We start from the raw sequence: 22,847 nt of genomic DNA on the forward strand, positions 1-22,847 counted from the left end.
CCTTTTGAGGTTGCGCATTTTGATGAATTGCATGAGGAAAAAACAATAAAAGGGACTTGCAGAGTCATAATCGACAATTTTTTGACCTTGAACCAAAAACTGTGAAAGGAAAAATTTATGCCCTGTCATATGAATTTGCTACAAGAATTATTTTTTAACCTTAACCGTTTTCCTGTTATACATTTTTGAAAATCGTTAGTCTATTTCAGGACACCCTGTAAAATGCTATTTATCATGAAAGTAATAACACTTGTGGCGACATTTTTTGAATTGTAATAGAAATCAAATATATTTCTCACTTTGTAATCAAAGTAGGGTTTGATGTTCATTTCATTTACTTGAATAATCACATTTTTGTCTGCAGATGCAATGAATTGTAATTTCTGCTTAATGTACAGTAAGAAACGCAATTCATTTACCCTGACTGAAGACAAGTGATAATAAGTATGTATATGTTTCGAAGTTACAGGATGAGGTAACAAAATATAGTCAGACTTAGATTAGTCAGATAGATTCAATGGCATGCTAAGCCATTGAATAAAATAATCAGCAGAATATCATCATTTCAGTGGAGTACCTTCTACTGTGCTTATTTTGAATTATCATTGCAGATTGCTCTTTAATAAATGCGATAAAATTGGTTAGTAAAAACATGTAAACAAATATTATATTTATTATTCTAAACAATACTGCCTACATTACAGATTTGATGAAATAATTCTGTTCTAATGCACATGATTAAAATAACGAATAATGGTTATTATCGAGTAATTAAAATTTTAAAGTAAGAATAATGGATTTTTTTTATTTTGGAACATTTGACATTACTTTAAAATAATTAAATGAAATTACCCTACTCTACTGCCTCTGTTAAAATCCATCACTATTTCATTTTAAGTTTTTTATCTTTAGGAAAGCCAAAACCGCTGACTCTTGGGCCATTCCTATAATTTCCATTACAATTTGAGCACACCAGATTAAAGGCATTTGTGTTTCTTATTTTTAGAAAACTCAAAATGAATTTTCTTGCAAACAACAAAATACGCTTCTCTATCTTCTGAAACATGAGACTGACCACGGGCTAAAAAATGGCGTGTTAAGGGGACAGATCATTTCTTATCAGTAGGATTGATGAGGGAGAAATTCTTCCCTCGGTTCCCAAATTCACACCCACTCGTGTCATCACTCGGTCATGACATCATGACTTCTGTGACGTAAGTATTGTGGCCTTGTCTATCGATGGCTGTGACGTACCCCGACAGAAGCGGGGCATGAAATGACAAAAAAAAAAAAAAAAAAAAAAGCTTAGGTTGAAAAAAACCTGTTTTTTATCCAAAGATACAGTTAATACTGTAATGACTAAAGAGAAACTGAAGAAGTTGCGCCGTCATACATGAAGCGTGTTTTTATTAAAATGAGTAAATCAAAAGTAAGACAACATAAACATTTAATATTTACATGGCATTAAATATTACAATCGAATTAACAGAATTAAGGGTAATGCATATATCAAATTTCTCGACTAAAAATAACTTGCATGGCATGGATGAACGACAGTACCGAAATATAGAACTTTGGCTTGAATCTAGCATTTTTACTTAGCCTATTGTGAGAGAACGTAGGCTGGAATCATTTCTTCCAGCCGACTAACACAAAACTACAGTTCTAATGACAAGATAACTTGTTGAATTTCATCCATTTAAATCATTACGTTTTTAAGTTATTGCGTTTACATGTATGCTAAAGCACAAATCGACAGAAAGTTAACCGGTCAACGAATTTGCTTCAACGTTTTAAGAAGTATCTATATTTTCAATGCTAAACCTGTGTATCAAGTTTTATCTAGTCTAACTCTTTGAGTTTTGTAATGATCGACTTCACTTGTACTCGAACAGCCTGACAGATAAATTTCCTATTCAAATTTTTTTAAAAAATCAACAGATTTGGATGCAATTTCATGTTTCATTCCAAATTTTAGGCATCTAGCTCAGAGCGTTTTTGAGTTATTGTGTCCATAGATAGATAGACATTGTGCTAAAAATGTGTTTTTCGGACTCAGAGGGTAATTCAACAAAATTTCGAATGCGGGTTTTTTTTTTTTTTTTTTTTTTTTTTTTTGACGATTACAATACTATTTTATACTTCGAATACTAGAAAATTTTAAAATAATAATAATAATAATAATCTATGGAAAATAGTGTTCACACAAGGTCAACTATTACCCGCAATAAAAAGGTATGCCTACCTTCGGAAGATCACGTGATTGCAATAGGACAATTTTCCAATAAAATTGCCCCGATGAGACAACTATTCACCATTACCCCATTAGGGTCAGGATCTTCCTGAGGTAGGCGTGAGTGCGTGACCTTCCGTTGCACGCAATAGTTGACCTTGTGTGAACGTCGCTTTAATCTCACAAGGGAAAGGCGCGAGGTTGAAAATTCAGTTCGGGATGGGATTTAATATAATCGTTGTATACATTTAGAATGTGAACTCACGAAAATATTAAAGCTCAATAGACAGTCAATTTCGAGAAAATGGCCCTCAAACTTTATGCATACTTTATGCTTCACTTATAATGTGTCGCCATTGCTGAGGCGCGAATAGTATAGTGGTTAAGACGATGGCGTAGTTCGATTATGAGTAAGCATTTTTTTTCTTTTTTTTTTTTAATTCTAATTTTTTTCAAATTTATTTAACAATTTACAAACCATTTCAATTAATACGTTTTTCATTCTTTATGCAAAAATAAGTATTTATTCTCATAATTCGTGGATTATAATTTAATTTTTAGAGGAAAAATAATTATACGTATGTAGGTATTTGTTAAAATACTCAGAATTACTTAAATTAAATTCACAATTTAAAGATGGTTTCAATTAATATGATACTCATTTTTATATGGAAAAAATAAATATATTTTCTCTTAATACATAACTTATAACTTATTTTTTTAAAGAATTGAATTATAACTATAATTTAATTTTTAAGTGTTAAAATAATTATAAATATAATTTTAATTATAAAAATATTTTTAAATAAAACTTTTAATAATTTTAAAATAAGAATAAAATTTTTGGATTTTAATAAAGATAAATTATTTATCATAACTCAACGAAGCTGTATTTACATCGGAAATTAAAGAGAGCAACTGAAATAAATAAAATTTTATCGGCAGACATTCTAAATGTTAATAATCGAAAAGAAAAACTGGAAAGCCGGTGTTAAAGTTATGGAATGCATAGGCAGATGATTCAAAATTTTTTGTAACATACGAAATGGTTAGTGCGCTGCCAGATTTTCTGAAGAAAAACAAATATTTTTTGAAGGTAAATGAAATTTGTTTTTTTATCGATTTCTTTAAAGCTTCTCTTGTGGATAATCATTATTTATGAATTTTGCAAGATGTCAAAATATATCTATCTTGTTTGAGATGTTTTTTACGATAACTACCATTCTGTCTATTGTATGTAATTCAAAATTAATGAAACATTTTTATGATTTCAGTAATTTAATTAACATTTATCGTAATTTAAGTTATGTATGTAATTATTTTTCCTGCTTAAAAATAAAATTATAATTAAGTGAATGAATATTTATTTTTGAGGGAGACTTATTTTTAAAACATTCATTTTTTATTGATAAAAGAGTTAATTAAAACTGTCTTTAATTTTATTTAAATAATTTTTTAAAAGAAAAACTCTTTTATGTCTTAAATTTTTTTTGGAGAATAAATATTTATTTTGGCATAAAAAAATGAAAAACGTATTAATTGAAATGGTTTGTAAATTGTTAAATTAATTAGAAAAAAATTAAAAATTAAAATGAAATCTACGATCACAAATTTCAAGTTATCATGTGAGAACATTATTATTTTTAAGTCATTATTTGTCTTAATTAATTTAAGTCATTAACCAGTTTAAACCGGTTTGAAGCAATCACGAGACTTTCTCTATCGGTTTCTATCACCCCCCCCTCTCTTTCTCTCTCTCTGTATATATATTGATAATTTTTTTAAACTTTCATTTTCAATTCTTCAAGCTGGCAAACAAAGTTTTGGAGCTCGACCATTTTGAGATGAAATAACAGCTATGATGGCATAGTTCTACGCCAGCGATTCTCAACCTGTGGGGCTCGCCCCCCTAGGAGGGCACTAGCACACTAGAGGGGGGCTCGAGAATATCCAAGAGAAAATATTATTTTAAAAAATTGATTATCTGACTGAAAGCAAAGGACACATACACAAAGAAAACAAAATACTTTTCGACTTATTTAATGATTTATTAAAGTAAAACAACTTACATTTCAAAATTTACTTAATCAAAATATACTAAATTAAAAACAAATTTGATAATTATTAGTGACTTCCTTGGGCCTGTCTTGCAGAGCAAAGTTTTTCGAAGGAAGGCTTAGTATTAGAAATAACCACTCTCAGTTCTGTTTCTATATTTTGTCTTCAAAGAAGCCACAGCAGAAAATCCAGTTTCACAAAGGTAGGATGTTGAATGGTAATAGAATGTGAAATGTCCTTGTTTTTAGTGCAGAAAAATTGTCCTTACTCCTGCCCAAAATTCAAATAGTGATTTATTACTAAATTGTCTTTTAGTTTCGCCACTTGTCGTGAAGCCTTTCAATTTTTCTTCCTCATCAATTGAGAGTCCTTCGGGAGTCTTATGAAATGGATCCTAAATCCACTCGTAACTTGCTATCGGTTTGTCGTCAACATGAAAATGCTTTTTAAAATTCTTTGCCAGTATGGCTAAATGATTTTCAATGTTTACAAAAACAATTTTTACATGTTCTTCGTCAGTCTTATAAGTTTTAGTACAATCATCCACATTTGGAAACATTGTTAGGTTTTTTTTTTTTTTTTTGCTTTAAATTTCTGCTCCACAATTCCAGTTTTCTACAAAAAGCATTAACTTTATCACTCGTATCCAACATATGTGTCTTTGCTCCTTGGAGTTAAAGATTCAAGTTATTTAATTTCTTGAATATGTCGATTAAGTACTTCAATTTCATCACAAATAAACCATCGCGAAAATTCTTGGCCTCCTGTCTGTTTTCTTCTTTTAGGAAAACAGCAATTTCTTCTCTTAATTCATAAACACGTTGCAAAAATTTCCCACGTGATGACCATCTTGATTCGCAATAAAATAGCAACGCTGAATGTACTGAACCCATGTTTTTACAAAGTGCTGAAAAGATTCTCGATTTCAGGGGTCTCATTTTTATATAATTTACTATGGTTACAACTGTAGTTAACACAGTATTCAAACCAGGACTCGTTTCTTTCGAAGCCAAAGCTTCTCTGTGGATCATGCAATGTGTACACTGAGGCGAGTTTTGTTTTACAAGTGCTTGTATACCTTGGAATCTTCCGGACATTGAACGAACACCGTCGGTGTATATTCTGACGCAATTTTTCCATTCTATGTTTGCCTCGTTCATAAAATCATTTAAAATAGAAAATAACGCGAGCGCTGATGTTTGGAGTTCTATTGGTTTGCAGAAAAGTAGTTTTTCTACTACTGACATATTATCACAAATTTGAACAGAGGCAATTAAATGAGCATCTTTATACTATCTGTTACTTCGTCAAGCTGCATTGAAAACTATTTGTCACGCAACTTCGAGGAAAGCTGACACTGTACATCTTCAGTTATATCACAAATTCGATGAGCGGCAGTATCATTCGAAAGAGGTACGAACTGCAGTTGCTTTGAAAAATTATCTCCAAACATAGTTTCTACAATCTCAATTGCTGCTGGCAAAATAATCTCTTCACCAATGGTGTGAGGGTTTTTACATCTGGTTATTTTATATGAACTTTATGAGATGCAATTAAAGCTTTTTTATTCACAGACTAAGTTTCTTTAAAAAATGATTTTTGCTTTTTATATGATTTTAATTTTAATTCGAAGAATTCTCTGGGTTTGTTGACGTACTCACTATAAAGCGTTTCCAAATGTCGTTTAAGTTTATTAGGTTTCATGCTGTCTGCGGCCAACATTTTTGAGCAGATGATACACAGGGGTCTTTCTTCTTCATTTACTTCAGTACTGGTAAAACCAAAATTTAAGTATTCTCGAGAATATTTCCTTGATTTTATTTTCGGAACCACGCTCGCCTGTATACTTGTTGATGCTTGACTATCGTCTAATGCTTGCTTACTTCCTCTTAAAAATTTATTCATGAATCTAAATAAATCTGCTGCCGTGAATATTTAATATGGTGAATTGCAGTTAACACGAAAACATATATAACATACAAATTCACGATAGATTCGATAGCGATAAAAGGATCGACTCGAATGAGACTGTCTGGAATTGAAACTTGCGTTATCGAGCATTTTCTTTCTTCCTATGAAAAAACATTTGCTCCGTGCATGCTCAAGACGGCATCGGTCGTGTGGATTCCCTTCCACAAACATTGCTTTTTTCACTTTTGTTTTGTCATGCCTCTGTTTTATTTCTTTTATTATTTGAAAAATGTATTCCCAGTTTCTAAATTTAGCTCACCCCGTCTAGGGTAACTTTGATTAACGAATTTTTCTACTTTCATATTCTTTTAACGTTATCTCCCTGTATGGCTTTCATTTCAAATATAATATTTAAATTTTCTCCGCTTTCATTCGCTTTTTCTGTTCACCGCCCGCTTGTCCAAAATGCAAGATGTGGTTTCTCGCCAACATTGGCTCGCTTTTTCTCTTGTTTCGGCAATTAGTTAAAAATAATTTAAAAACGAAATCCAAAATACTCAATATACATTATTGTTGTATACATTTTATTGTAAGCGGGGGGCGTGATGAAAATTATGATTGAAAACTGGGCCACGAATACTGAAAGGTTGAGAAACGCTGTTCTACGCCAATCTTTTAAAAACGCACCTGCTTTCAAAGAAGCATACATAATAATAATACAATACTGGTAAAAGCAGGCAAAAAATATATGCGATTAAAATATGGAGAAAGCTTATAAGCCAGTTAACAGCTACGCTACTAGAGCAATTGCTTTTGTATTGCGGTCATGTTACCGGGCTACGAACCATAAGGTCCCAGGTTCTATCCTCGCTCATCACATCTCGCTACAAAATGATGATGATGAAAATTTCCATTTACGTTTTATCCATTCCCTACGCGATTTCGAGCTTCAAAACTCCCTAACCAAAACAACATCATGTTCTCACATGATAAAAAAAAAAAGCAAAAAATGGTAGCCCAGAACCGAATTCTGGTCTCCCAAATGATATGCCATTATCTTAACCACTATACTATTCGCGCCTCAGCAACGGCGACTTATTATTAGTATATAAGACATGCAGAAAATTTGTGGGCCATTTTCTCTAAATTGACTGGCTATTGCGTTTTAATATTTTGGCGAGTTCACATTCTAAATGTCTACTACCATTATACTAAATCCCATCCCAAACTGAATTCCCTTGTCAGTATCAGCTTTCATACCAATCAATCAATCAATTATACTGCGAAGCGTTGTATGTGGGTGGTTAGGCAAGTAATTAATTGTTTTGTAAATTTGCATGTTTTCATATGGTATAGTATGGGGCATCATATACAACTGTTCATAATCATTTGCATCATATTGTTGAGTGCCAGTTTCGAATCATTAAAAGAGGTAAAATTGATTACATTAATTTCCTTTTGTAATTTTATTTTCAAATTATGAAAAAAAATTTCATTCTGATTAATTTTTTGTTTACGATTGTAAAGAATACGAGAGAAGATGTTTTGTTTCTATTCTTTTGAATTCCGTTTTTATTCTGAAGTTTCGTGGTTATATAATAATTGAACTTGTAGTGTAAAATAATTGTTTTTAAAATTCTTTTTAATTCCATTATTTTGTTATTAAATGTGTTCGATCTCAAAGACTTTAGATTTAATATTATGCTGTTTATGTTGTGTACTTACTGTTTTATAGAGAATGAGATCATTTTTTTTTTGCTGGCAATTAATTGCTTTATGTGTATTTGAAACAAATTATCTGAAATTATTTCTACAAAAGTTTTAGAGGTAGTTAATGAAAAGAATATTGAAACTTTTAAAAGAAATTCAGATGAAATTTTTAGTTGTAGCAATTTATGAATAAAATAGTATCTAAAAAATAAGTCTAGCATTATAAACTCATGGCAATTCATGTGTTGCAATACATTTGCATACATACTTGGAATTAGCTGTCTTAATTTTTCTCCAGCAAACTGTATGTGCAAGTTTTTGATATACAGTTTTGAATACAGAATGTAGTGTTAATTGAAATTAATCACCTTTTGTATATGGTGTTTCGGCTAGATTCCACATTCTACTACTTAGTTTTTAAGTCATTGAGCGGTCTATTACAAATGGCATAGTGCACAGTTGTGTTATTAATAATAACCATTTGGGACTGATTAAACAGAAATCATTGTGTGAAGGTTAAAAAACTCAGCAGTCATTACCAGAAGGTATCTCAAAATTCTTAGAAAATGCCTGAGTTTTCTTGAAAAGACTGTTGCTGAAGAGATGATACAGTTGGTGTATGTTGATGGATTTAATATCTAGACACAAGGTTAAACACTGCTTTCTGTTTTTTGCATCAGGCTTGTGAGATGCAACAATACAAAACTTGATCCTCTGATGTGGTCTCAGTATTTGTAAAGTATGCATTTCAATAAATTATTCTGTGGAATTATTTTCTTTCTGTTTATGATTCTAAAGAAAATTGCTGTTTGGATAAGTCTTTTATAATGTAGTGTGGTAATTAATATATAATGCAGTGAAACATTTTCTGTTAATTTCATTATCACTGCATTTTGCACGTAATCTATTGATATTTTTGTATTTACAGCTATCATGTTGACCAGCTCTATAAGAAAATGGCATGTTGCAAGTCTAACATGTTGATAAGGATGAGATGTGCATTTGGCTAATAATGAAATACTGAATAGATGCAAATTGGAAATGCGACTTCACAACAATAATAACAAAAATTGAGATTTTTTTAAATGAAAATCTAAAGTGCAGACATTGAAAATTTCACAGAGGTGTTATGACAGTAGGATACAGTACCCTGATTTTAATAACTGGCTAAAATTCTGTCTGCACTTAAAATTTTTTATATAAAATCTTCAATAAAAGGAAGTGTTGCTGATGTGGCAAGATTTACAATAATGGATATAAGTATGTGTTATTCATTTCTTTATAATTGCTGGCGGTCAGCATATTCCATGTTTTATACTAATTAACTCTGTCATTCGTTGAATTGTCTTCCATAACTGTTTTTCCCGTTATAAAAGTTGGTTCTTTTTGTCATTTTCTTTATAACTATACAGTGGACACTACATCTTATACTTAGCACTTATCCCTTTCTCTCCTCCAAAGTTTTCAGTTGTGTGAGGATATTCAATTTTTTTTTGCTTATCGATGTGGAATATCTGTTATATTTTTGTGCATGTTCAGTATTTAAATGGTTTTTGAATAGGAAGCTTTTTTCTAACACATTCTTCTGATTGTGTTGGATAGTTCTGCATTTTTGTCATAAGTAATGTTTAGATCATAAATACCTAATGTTTATAAAAAGGACATCACAGTTTTTAGCTCTCAAAATACATTGTCTGATATTTTCTAATGTATAATTTTCTGAGTTTTCTGCTGCATTCTTTTGTGTTCTTATTTTGATGAATCTTGATTTTGATTCATGCATCTTATAGTATTTTACATAAAATCAAATTAGAGCTGATGATAATTTTCCAATTATTTAATAGATCAGCAAACTGATGGTATATTTATAGGTAGGTAACACATTGTGCTTCTTTTACTTTTGTTAACCTGTATATCATATTTTTTCTTAAATCGCCAATTTTGGAAATCTTTAATTTTAGATGTATATAATACAGTTTTTAAATGTAATAATTGCCTGTTAATTCTGAATTTATATAAGGACTATTATAAAAAATATATATTTGTTTTAATCTAATAAGAGAATTATAATAAAATTAATTTTTTTTTTATTATTATTTTGATGTTCATTAAAAGACTGATTCCCAAAGCATAACGAGGATGACCATAATATTTTTTGGCGGTGAATTCCACTATGTATAAACTTATATATCCATAGGTAGTCTTTTAAACAGAGATATTAAAACTGGTCTGCAAATTGTTGGTACTAAACAAATTTTACTGCACATATGTTGCCTGAGGAAATTTCCAGTATCTAATTACTGATTAGGCTGACTAGGCACTTGCCTTAGGCCAGTGAATTGAATGGTGGCCACATGCAGGTTGATTAAAAATATTAGTAGCCTAGTTGTAACAAAAAAGTATTTAAGAAATATAAATTTTTTAAATTATTAAAATACTAAGACTATAGTGTATATACATGTTGAATTATTAAAATTAATAATTAAAATGTAAATTAATATCTTTTTATAATATGTTTGAAATATTTTATATATGAAATATAAAAAGGAGCTAAAATAAATCATTAACATGTTGATTAAGTTAAAAACTGTTTTGAAATGTAGATTTAAATCAACCAGTTGTTAAAAGGGAGTTTTGTAACGTGGATACCTAGGACTACAAAATGCCTTAAATCTGCCTCTGGGAATTACGGGATTAGCAATCAGAGGATTAATAACAACAATTTTTTTCCCCTTTTTGTGTATTATCAGCTACATATCTTTTAAAAAAATTGTATTTGATAATGAATGAGTGAATTATTGCTGAAAAAAAGTATTGTAATTGTGCTATTGTTGTCATACGCAGATGAAGTAAAATAAATGGCAATTATTATTTAACTGGAAAAGATGCTTTGTGTAGTTGATTTTACTCAAAATGTTGCAGAATGTGAGATAAATTTTATTTTTTAAGTTCGAAAATCGTATTTCTTATTTTATTTTGTTTAATTTAGAGTTGAAACTCTCCTTGGAAATGTCTATAAATTTAAAGAAAATTGAAAAATATTCAAAATAATTTTAAAACTTTATGTGATGACAACTAATTTTGGAAAGAAGAAACTTGCTCCAATTATAAAATAATTTCTAATATCACCAAAAATTTTGTTAGAAAATAATATGCAGTACTGTATTGCAGAATAATTATAATTTTTTTATAAGTATTAGATATAGAAATATTCTTATGGCAGTCATTTCTTATCAGTTAAAAGTGTAATTTTTTTTGTTTTGATAATTGTTGATTTGATAGGGTCAACTCTAAGAATTGAAATGCATAGATGTTATGAATGAAAATAACTGATAGTGAAAATTAAAGAAGCTGCCAAAATTTGGAGATAAACAAAATTTTTAATCATTAAATCTATATTCTCACTCTTCACTTGGGAAAAATTTTAGCTTCCTTGTTTTAATGTCAAAGGACACTAATATTTTACCTTTGTCAATTTATAATATTGTATGATTTTTTCAGCAAATTAAGATATTTAAAAATTCTTTTAAGGTAATTAAAGAATAAATATAATTTTTAGCTTTAACATTATCATCTACTATTTAAAATGAATTTGAATTTTAGATATCAGCATTGTTTCAATAGAAAATTCACAGAATTAAAGAAAGTAAATTTGAATTATTATAAACATGTGTTAAAAGTGTCAGCAAGCTTACTTTCACTGTAAGCAGAATCTTTATACTATTCCAAGAATTGAAAAAATTCTTGATTGTTATTTAGAATCTAAGAAAAAGAGTAACTGGTACATTTTTAAAACTAATTTTAAGCAAACAGTTTGCATCACAGTATCCAGGGATTCAATATCCTCTTTGCCTTTCTTAGCTGTGCTCTGTCTAGAAATAGAAATTGTTTAATCTTCTATTAATGCCAAGATGGACGTTTGCATTGAACCTATGTATCTAGTTAACTCTTTTATTACTGAATACCAATTTAATAACATAAAATTTATTACATTATTTCTATTTTGATATGTCAAACCAATTTGGAAAATTGTTAGTCTACAGATAATAAAATCATTTAATAAATGTTTATTACTGGAAAAGGGCATGACATGACAGGATATATTTTTAAAAAATCTCAGTATTTTCAGCAATCATTTAATTTTGTGTAAAATTAGGAATTTTTATGAAATTGGTTGTCCTATAATCCTTTATCTTGGCATTTTTATTATGTGCTGATTAATTGTATTGACTATGCTATATGATATATGCAACTTAAAAACAGTAATATGAATCATCTGCTCATCAATACAAAAATAACTTGTTTTTAAATCTGACTTTAATATTCATATTTGTTATGTTTATGTGAAACAGTCATATTTTCAGCAAACAGTAAGCATATTATATAAATCAATCATCATCAAAATGCAGAAAAATTATATTATTCAGAATTATTTGATCAAATTGCTGAGTTAGACAGGGGTGGGGGTCTATTTTTGCCTTATTCCCTTTGCCATGTCTCTCCTCATTCTGTTCACTAGTCAGAAATATTCAACAAATCCACATGAAATTGAAGGCTGTTTATTTATGGATATTGACCAATTTTAATCGTTTAATAAGTCTGAAATAGTTTGGAAACTTTTTAAGTGTAGTGTTCATGAAAAATCATTTTATACTCTTGAATAAGTGTTTCTTTATATAAAATGAGAAATTAGATAAAAGATTTTCTTAATAATTTGTTTTAATTTTTATAATATATGTTGGTGTTTTTGAAGACAAAGAATTATAGACATAAGAAATTTTTGAAATTATATTTCCTGTGTCTTGAATAATTAATCTGCAATTTTATAATATTTTTCTTATTATAACAAATTATACTTGTTGATTTGCTTATTAGTTTGAAGTTATGGCAATTAAACAGTATTTGCTTCAGTACATTTTTAAAATTACAGGTTTCATTTACCAAGTTTTCTCAAGCAAATACATTGAAGCCTGAACCATCTAACCAAGAAATTCAGAAGTATAAACTGTTTATAAAGAATAAAATCATCTTGCGAAATTTGAAACCATTTTGGAAGAGTACAGGACTGTGGTAAGTTCCATTTAAGATTTGTCTGAACATCTTTTTGAAATACATTCTCTTAATGGGGGTGGGGGAGGATTTGATGAATAGAAAATTTTCTTTTTAGGTTTTTACTTATATAGTTTATTTATATATGTATATTAAATATGGATTAATTAGATCATTTTTATAGTATTTAAAATATGATTTGTTTAAATTTCTAGTATATTCAAATAATAAATATTTATTAAATAGCAAAAATTTTTGAAGTGAAATTGTAGACAATTTAGGATTGATGGTTTTTACTTTATTTTTCTTAACAATCAGTTCTTGCCCTTTCATAATGTTTTTATTTTTTATTTTTTTTATTTATATAAACCTTTCCTTTTCTGAAATGCTTCTTAAAAGACAGAGGAGGAGGGGAAATAGAAACATTTAAACAAAATAATATTAATAATTATTAATATTATTATTGTAATATTAATAATAAATTAATTATTAAAGAGTTATTTTGAATGTAGGAAATATTTTATACTTATGAAAATCGACTTTTTGAAAGCTTTTGTTGAAAAGGGATGTCTATGAAGCCTTTAAATATTTTGCTTTTAATAAAATCTTTATGTAAAAATATTATAAATTTGGTGTATATATATATATAATATATATATATATATATAATATATATATATATATATAATATATATAATATTGTATAATTATATCATTCTAGTATCAGACTTAATTCATAAAATTCATATTAAATTCTGCCATTGACATTTTACAGTGCTTAAATATTGTCATGTGGCTTCACTTGAAAAGTAGTTCCTCACCATTTTAAAATTTAATATTTTTATAGAGGAAATAAATATTTTGGAGAAGTTAATTTATTAACATTAGAGATTGCCTATACTTCTAAAAGTATCAATATTTTTGAATAAGAATTCAGATTAAAAGGAATTGAGCAGAAATACGGGATATTGTAATTTATTAATTCTGAATAGCAATAATAGAATTAAAAATTAAATTATATTTTAAGATTATGCAAAGTTTAGATTGGATAATATATATTTTGTTATTTAAGGAAATAACTTGATATTGCTTACACAAATTCAAATTTACAAATTTTATTATATTCAGTTACACATTTCTTGAGTATATTTCAGTTTAACCTTAAAATGGAAAATGCAGTGATTAATACTTGTTTCTTATTCTTTTCTAAATAATATTCATCTTGAAAAAAATATTCATCTTCATCATTTTCTCTTGGGTGTATGAATTAGTAATGCAAACTTCCATTTACAAATGAACTATTTTTAAATTATTTTACGTAGTAAAAATAATTTGAATTCTGGTGCTTCATTCATATTAAACTGTCAAATTTAAAATAAGAAATAAAGCAATGTAGTTAATGTACAATTCTCTGTCATTCCAAATTAAACCAATTCCAGCACCGCACATTTTTTTGATCCCTCTAATTAGCTGAAAGTTGTAAGAATGTGTAAGAAAGTTGTAAGTTGTAAGTAAGTGAGGGAAGAATGTGTAAGAAAGTTGTAAGTTGTAAGTAAGTGAGGGAAGAATGTGTAAGAAAGTTGTAAGTAAGTGAGGGATAAGGTTAATCTTTTTTACAAATCAACAAAATTGTAAAATATTCAGTATCAATAATTAATTTTGTTTAGTTCAATACCTGAATTTTGTCTTTAAATTTTAATTTTTTCAAAATGTTTTTTAGGCTTATTTTTCTTAATATATTATTTGGATTGCAAATTGTGAAATTTAGATGTATTCTAAATTTCCTCTGACTCATTGTGTTACTGAATTTTTATCATTTCTGAAGATGGCCCAAAAATATTAATGGGGGAAAAATATATAATTGAAAAATTGATTTTTACATAATAGCTAAACATATTGTCATTCTCATCATAAAAATTCCTAAACTGTATCATTCGGAGTTAACTTATAATATATTCCTGAACTTTAATTAACATTTGAATTGTGACATTTATCTGGAAGAGAAGTGAATTTTAAAGCTATAAAATAAAGAATAATCAAAGCTATAAATCTAACTGCTTGTGCTGAATAAATTGCAGTTAAGAGAAATAGGCCTCAAATCTAGTAAAACAAAATTGTTCTCATAATGCATCAAAACCAAATTTTGATTTGCATAATTTCAGATAGAAAAAGGGGGGGAAAAAAGATAATGAAATTAAACAATTTTTCATTTTGAAGTTGATTATTACCGTAGGAAATATCGAGTATTGGTTTCTGTTCCAAATTCTGTTTGAAAATATCATTTACTTCATTAGATACTTATATACGGTTTCAAGGCTATATGTTTGCACAAACTAATACTTTGTTGCTTCTATTGTATTGTCAAGTTAATCTGTCTTTGAGTATAGTTCATAAATTTTGCTATGAATTCAAAGTTCATAATGCAGACATAAAAATTTAGCGAAAATGTTTCATACTGTTTGTGAATAAATAATGTAATTTTTTTGTGTAAAGAAAATTTTATGGTTTCCCCGCCCCCCTTGAAATTAAGGCAATGCTTAAGTAACTAGTTAATTTTTTTTATTTGACTTTTTTTTTTTTCAATTTTATCTAAAGAATGTTAATTATTAATTGACCAATTGATGATGTAAAATTTCTGCTTTAAAATTTTATATATTTACTTTCTTCTATTTGTGTGCATATTTAATTTGAATTTGAATAATATTGAATTAATATAATTAAAACTTTGAGTATTTGAATTAATAGAAATTTTTTGAAATATCATACTTTTTATGGAAATGAATGGTATAATCAGAAATTTTTCCTGCAGTATATCTTATTGCTATTATTCTTTGTCTGATATATAGATTTTGCACTCTAAAAAGTTGGATAGTTCTGGACTGAATCTTTTAGATACGGAAAATTTTGAAAGAAGCAATATGGAAGAAAATCGCACCTCTAATCGGTCAACCATGAGACCTAATATTTATGACATTATTTGTGAAGAATGTGGAAGAGTTATTCATTTTGAAATGCTGGAATATCACATGAAAAAAGTTCATTACATTCATATTCTGAAGCCATTGCATAATAACAATATTGATCGTTCCTTCCCCAGGTCATTTCATATGTCAAATAGTTTTCATAATAGTCGTAGTGATACTCACGTAGAAAGAGTACCTGCTAAAGTCTTTTATCCAAATAAAAGCAACTACTGCATGCAGTTCTGTCTTGCAAAACCAAATAATGAGATTCAAAGGTTAAATGAGATGTTATTTGCACACTTAAAGGACATTCGAATGTGATATTTTATCTAATTGATTTTAATCTTAATATAATGTATTATAGAAATTTAATAATCGATTGCTACAATTTTTTTAATTGAGTATTGCTTGTTTGGAGTTATCAGTTATCATGAAATTCAAATCTGGTATTCTGAAAGAAGCAATCTTTTTAATAAGTTTTTTCATTTCATTTTTGGATACTATTGATCATTTGAAAGTTTTTTTTTTTTTTTTTTTTTCCAACCATGACTGTAAAGTTTGGAATTAAATGGCCTAAAAATTAGTTTTAGAATGTAATGGACTGTTGTAAGCAATGATATATATAAATACATAAATTGGTTAGAAATGTAATGATCGTTTAAAGGAACCGAAATTGTTTAAATTGAATAAGTTTTTATTTGAGTCTTCATATATTCTTAAGAAAGATTAAAAATTTCAGAAATTGTTTAAGGTGAATATGCACAATGATCATTTTTAAAGAAACCCAGTATATGTGTTCACTTGAGAATTGTAATTGTTGCGAGAGAATATTAGAACGATGCTGAAAAGTTGTATGCATTCGAAATGGGTATATTCCCAAGAGTACGTGTCGGCAGCTTTTTCAGATTTTCGAAGAAAGAAGATTTGGGCTGTGCTTTAAATTGAATTGTTTTTATCATTGAATTAAAGTACGATTGTCTTTATTTTCTTTTAAAATTAAGTTAAATTAAAAATAGTTAATTTTAAAGGCACGGATAAATTTGTTTTATCCATATAATATAAAAAAGATTTTCTTCAAAACAAAAATGATGAGCTTGTGAAATCTTAACTTTCATTTGCAAATAACTTTGAGGTTATTTTTCATTCCGTAATTGTTTATTTATGTACTAAAACTGAACAAAATTAATGTATAAAATATATATAAATTGAAAAAACAATTATGCTCCTTCTCATTTAAGGTCTTTCTCATTATACATATTTAATTATTAAATGCTTGGAGCTATTAATGTAATTAAATTGATATGTATTTGACTGTTCATGCATTTCTTTTCCATTTTCATTCCATCACGTGAAATTTTATGTAAATGTGTTTAATAAACTTGTGATATTTATTATGAATATGTGGTCTTAAAAAAACCGCTGTATATTATTTCCTGTTTGTTTCGAAAATTTATTTATTTGTGGGTTTAATATTTAAGTATAAATTAAAAGTAGGTTTAAGTTGCTAAGAGAAACAAGTTCTAAATTAGCATTAGTAATAGTTTTTGATTCAATTGCATTTTTCGAATATGGTATAACTGAATATATATATATATATATATATAATAAATTTTTTCGAAATGTTAAATGGTTTAAAACATGAAAATATTGAGCATTGTGATTTTTTTAATAATTTTTTTTGCCAATATATATAGAAACATTAAATATAAATGATTTATTATAATCAATTAAGTTTCATGGTTGTTTATGAAATTATAGCAATAAGAATCCAATTTGATGTGTTCCGTTTTACTATGCATACATGCTGTTTTCTTTTTCCTCACAATGTGAAAATGATACAAAATGATATTATGGTTTCTGCTATTCATGGTTTCTATGATGGAATATTTTAAACCTTGGTATTTGTAACTGTACAATTTTATCAATTGGCTAATTTGATTGATAGAATAAAATTTTATCAATCAAATTATTATTTTTTATAAAGAAAAGGAATGGAATGCCAAGTAAATTTTATTATTAAGTGCTAATGATGCTCCCGATTTCAAACATCCGATCAGCACAAACAAATGACTGCAGCAAATCTATCAGACCAAAGATTCTTACAAAAAACAGCTGCCAAATATTGTTGGTGGTGACAGTAAGTTACAAATATTTGTAATACAGACGTCATCAGGGGTGAAAGAACAATTCATGTCATGGATTGCTGTCAGATGAATTAAAAAGGTATTTCAATTCACCCTCCATTATTTGTATTTATTTCACTGTTTCTGGAACATTACAATATGCATTTTCTTTCTGTATAATGAAACAATCCCGTGGGTTCACAAATTTTGGAATGAATTTTCTGTGTATATTCATCCCCCCCCCCGTTTTAGATTTTTCCCCCCTATTCGACAGAAATTATACAGTTTTGCGTTTTGAATTAACGGGCATTTCAGTATAACATCGCGCAGAAACAAAACTGCTGAACATTTTTGTTTTTAGAATATACTTAAGAATGAATATGGGGGAAATGTATAATCTGCAATTATGTAGAAGGATTATAAGGTTTTTTTAAAAAAATAATAAATTTCCATTGTTATATGCTTTCTACAAATCTTATTTATTTTTCTATTAATCTTTGGATACCTTATCTGTGACTCTACTGAGGCACCGTAAATATGGCATCAGCGCCTCTTCTGTTTTGACAAAGATATCTGACCTCTAGGCTAAATGTGGTAATTCTGTATTGTTAGATTTCGTAATAAACTTGGCAATCAATTTATTTATAAATTAGCTGGAGTAAATTTTTGGTTTACATTTTGAAATTACACATAATGAATAAATTCCTCTTATGATTTAATCTTTTTTCAAAATTTGCTTTCTATCAGATCTGTTTGATTAATATCCTTGTTTGGTCTTCATATTATGTTTTGCTTAAGCATTGTGATTGGAAATTTGTACTGTTCTTCTTTTGAAATGATATTACATCAAAATTGACTCTAAAAAATGCTATTTATTTGGTTTTTATGTTGCTACATATCAGTTAATCTGTAATGTTTGCAATCTTCAAGATGTTTGTAAAACATACCATTTAGTTACATTAGTTTTTATATGATTAAAACTAAATATCACAATAATATATTTGAATATTATCGAAGCATTTCATTTTTAAAGCCGATTTTTGTGTGTTCAGAATTCCAATGTCATTTTCAGTTCTGTATTAGTAGTGATACAGTAAAGAATTGATTTAATGGAAATGGATGTTTAATGTATTTTTGTAAATAAAGTAGTAAATGTGTAAGTATTTAATAATTGTTTAATAAGCTTATTATGAACCTGAGCCATTTTTTGAAAATGGCATTTATATACTGGATGAGAAAATAGAGACCTTTGTGTTTAATAGAAAGTTTAAAAATATTCTTAACCTTATGAAATCTTCTTAAATCTCATTAAATGTTATGAAACAATGAGCTGAGATATTTTTATAGTTTTGAATTTCCTGCATTTTCCATGAAATGAATTTCTTAGCAACGAGTTCTAATATGATGCTTTTCAGAATCTATGTTAAATCTGTGTATCTACCCATTTGATATTGTTTTGTCTTTAATATTTACATTTATTATGTTAAATTAGTGATTACAGTATTTAATAGCATTTTCACTTATTCTTAACTTGTTTGCTTCCACGAATCGCATCATGTATTCAGAACATTTATTATATGGCCCCTTCTTTGCTATCGCTTAACTATAATCGAGAAAGGGTCATCTAATTATATAAATGATTTGGTACAGTGACATAGCTATGAAGCACAGGCGAGTCGCGTTGTAGATAACGTCTTAATATATGTGGGTTTCCTTTTAAGCTAAGAAAACAGCCACAGAAAAGGCGGGGTGTCTAGGGAATTTTAGGGTTAACGAATTCAGAAAATCTTCCTTTCATAAAGATCACAAATTTAGCAATACAAGTAAAGGATGCGGAGTCATTTTTAAATTTAAACAAACAATTGTTTAAGATAAAAAGGGAAAGATTTACAGGGGGCAAATATTTTCAAAGAGTTAGAAATGGGTTGAATACATGGAGATACAATACCAAGTAAACTAGATCGTTCTCAACAGAACAGACATGCTGTTAATTATTCGGGGAATACGTTAGAAAGAAAAGAATTAAAATAGTTAATTACCTATCCCTATAGGAGTGGGATTTTTACGCGCAAAGTGACGCGCACAGCGCTAAAGCATGTTATCAGTTCAGAAGTTAGTTTGCCTCTGGCTTCAACGGAAACGTCGCGGTCACCACAGATGGCGCTGTTCAGGAAAGTTGGGGCTATACTTATAATAACATCTGTCTCATGAAAAAAAGACCCAGCCTTTACAACTAACCAAAATAATATTTAGTTACTGAAAATCCTACATATATAAGAATTCAGCATGCATATAAACAGCTATACTGGAATTGATTTGCACTTCAAGCTCCTTTTAAAGAGTTTTGTATAAAAACTTTTTTTCTTCCCCTTTTATGTTGCATTGGAACTTAACTATGAGGGATTCTAATTGAGATTTTTCAATATTCCAAAAAAAAAAAAAAAATGTTTGTTTTAATACATCGTAATTTTTTTTCTTGTAGCCGAGTTAAGATGTATTTGATGGAAGGACTATATTTTTCTTATTAATTTATTGATACTCTTAACATTGAAACACATGTTTTGTCATATGGTACTAATATTGTTGAGTGAAGAATTTTTCTAGTCATTTATTATTGATGCTATAGCTATAATAAACGATTTTATATTTATTATACCATATAAAGTTTGTGTTTATTTACCATATACTCAATGACTTCATTTTCTTTTTAACATTTGGTGAATTTACTCTAATTTTCATTTGGCAATTAAAGATAGATTCAAAATAAAATACTTTTGAAATGACCTAGAATAAAAGTAAATTATTTTCGGAATATTCTAGAATAAAAGCAAATTGCTAGTATTCAGTTATTTTTAAAAAGTAGCTATTCAGCTTTTAAAATTTAAACTTCAAAAACTTTTATATGAATCTGTTCAATATTTTTGATATTATATGCATTTTATATTCCTTGAATATTTTCATAAAATCATCAAGTTTCTGCTTATTAATTGACGTATTTGTGGTAGTTTTATTGTGTCTTCTAGTCTGGATAAATTCTGGTCTATGCATACATGTAGGGTATCTTTAAAAGGTGGATCAAGCGATTATTTCCTTAAATACCTTAAATATTTATAAATAAATTTCCACAAGAGCTCGAGTTACACAAATATAAGTTAAAAATCATTCCAAAGGTACTTGCACCCCCAAATTCATTAGGTAGATCATTATCATGACGTGCTTGTACTAGGTTCGGGATTCGGTGTAAAACTTCGAAAAAAAGAAATGTTTCTTTTTTCATCGTCTTTTTTCTTTGTTGGAATGTTGATACTCGAAAATTTCATATTTCCCAGTGATCTTTTGATAGCAATGGCAAATTTCTGAAAATGAAATCTACTTTGTGTTGAAGGTTTAAATTTTCAGAAACCGAAAGCAGAGTTCAGAGGTTTTCCTTCATATATTAACCAGAATCAGCTCTTTATTATTAAATAAGAGTGTGAAATAAATAAGACTGTATGTATTCCTCATACTCATATTAAATAAAAAAAAAGTGCTCCTTTTTTTTATGGAATTTTTTTCTAGTTATTTTTATATAATTATCATCACATTGGCTTGTGCCGGATTGAGGATTCGGTGTAGAACTTGGAAAGAAATGTGTAGGTCACTATCATCACATCGACTTGGGCTGGGTTGAAGATTCGGTATAGAGCTTCAAAAAAATGTTTATTTTTTTTATCGTCTTTTTATTTTTATTTTAGCTATTTTTAAGTTATTAACACTTCGGCTTGTGCTGCGTTTTGGAAGAACTTAGATGTTCCCTATCTTTACGGGAACTACCATGACTAGATGAAGAATGACGACGATCATCGAGTGAGATGACATCTTGAACTAAAAATAATTATGCTAGTTTCGAAAAACTAAAATTTTCAGTTTATAATAACTATGAAATATATCAGTGTTTGCAACGAAACGAGTACAAAAAATGTTTTAATTGGATGTTGTTCGAATGTTCCATAAAATTATAGATTTCCCAGGAATTCTTTGATAGCGATGGCAAATTTCTGCGAATGTAATGTACTTTGTGTTGTCAGTTTCAGTGTTCTTGGATCGAAAGCAGAGTTGAGAGGTTTTTCTTCATATGTTAACCAGAATAAACTCTAATATTGAATAAGAATATGAGAAAAATAAAAATCCGTATGTAGCCATCGTACTCATTTTAAATGGGGAAAAATGTTTCTTTTTTTCTTCGTTTTCTTTTTTCAACTGATTTTTTTAGCTGTCTAGAATAATAATAATAAGAAGAATTTTTATTCTGGATTCTGAGACTAGCACTTCTAGAAAAGTTGACACCATTGATGGAGGGCATTTCTAGTATTCTTTTTTAGACTCGGACCTCGATTTCTATCCCATTAGACGCATTTTCATTCATGTCTCTCCTATTGCCTACTAAAACAAATTCCTGCGCGGCATTCCATGTCTTCTTTGTGGTATCTTAAATACTTAGTTTATTTTTCCTTGTTTATAAAGTCAGCGTTTGACCACTCAAGATGAACAATATTATCGGTATTTAGCAAAAGTTTTTTGAAGTAGGTGATGATTGGATGATATATTAGACAAATATTTGCATGTGGCAATTTTCTTATGTTGAATAGATTTACATTTCTGAAATAAACCTGTCCATCTAAATTTGTTATAAGTTCCTTTAAATTAAAAAAATATATATATATTTCTGTAAATGGAAATGTGTTACTTTATGCGCGTAGATGAATGTAAGACAAACATTTTATTAATTGACGCTTTTAAACTGGAGGGTGTATAGAAATT

At 28.3% G+C, this 22,847-nt stretch overlaps 1 protein-coding gene across 4 annotated transcripts in view; it reads left to right on the top strand.

Moving 5' to 3' along the window:
• The window catches only part of LOC129960065 (alpha-L-iduronidase-like), an 89,871-nt gene that overhangs the window by 51,722 nt on the left and 15,302 nt on the right, over nucleotides 1-22,847 (top strand). Inside the window, exons 1-3 of one of the 4 annotated variants that reach the window (XM_056073127.1) lie at nucleotides 7,416-7,634; nucleotides 8,841-9,172; nucleotides 12,843-12,982. Coding sequence is in view for 2 of the 4 variants with exons in the window: in XM_056073125.1 (XP_055929100.1) it covers nucleotides 7,497-7,634; nucleotides 12,843-12,982 (278 nt within the window). In the remaining 2 variants the exon portion in view is untranslated. Of the gene's footprint in view, nucleotides 1-7,415; nucleotides 7,635-8,840; nucleotides 9,173-12,842; nucleotides 12,983-22,847 lie in introns of those variants that run through there. The other 3 variants (XM_056073125.1, XM_056073126.1, XM_056073128.1) reach the window with 3 other exon arrangements.

Source organism: Argiope bruennichi, chromosome X2, assembly GCF_947563725.1.
Source record: "Argiope bruennichi chromosome X2, qqArgBrue1.1, whole genome shotgun sequence".
NCBI lineage: Eukaryota > Metazoa > Arthropoda > Arachnida > Araneae > Araneidae > Argiope > Argiope bruennichi.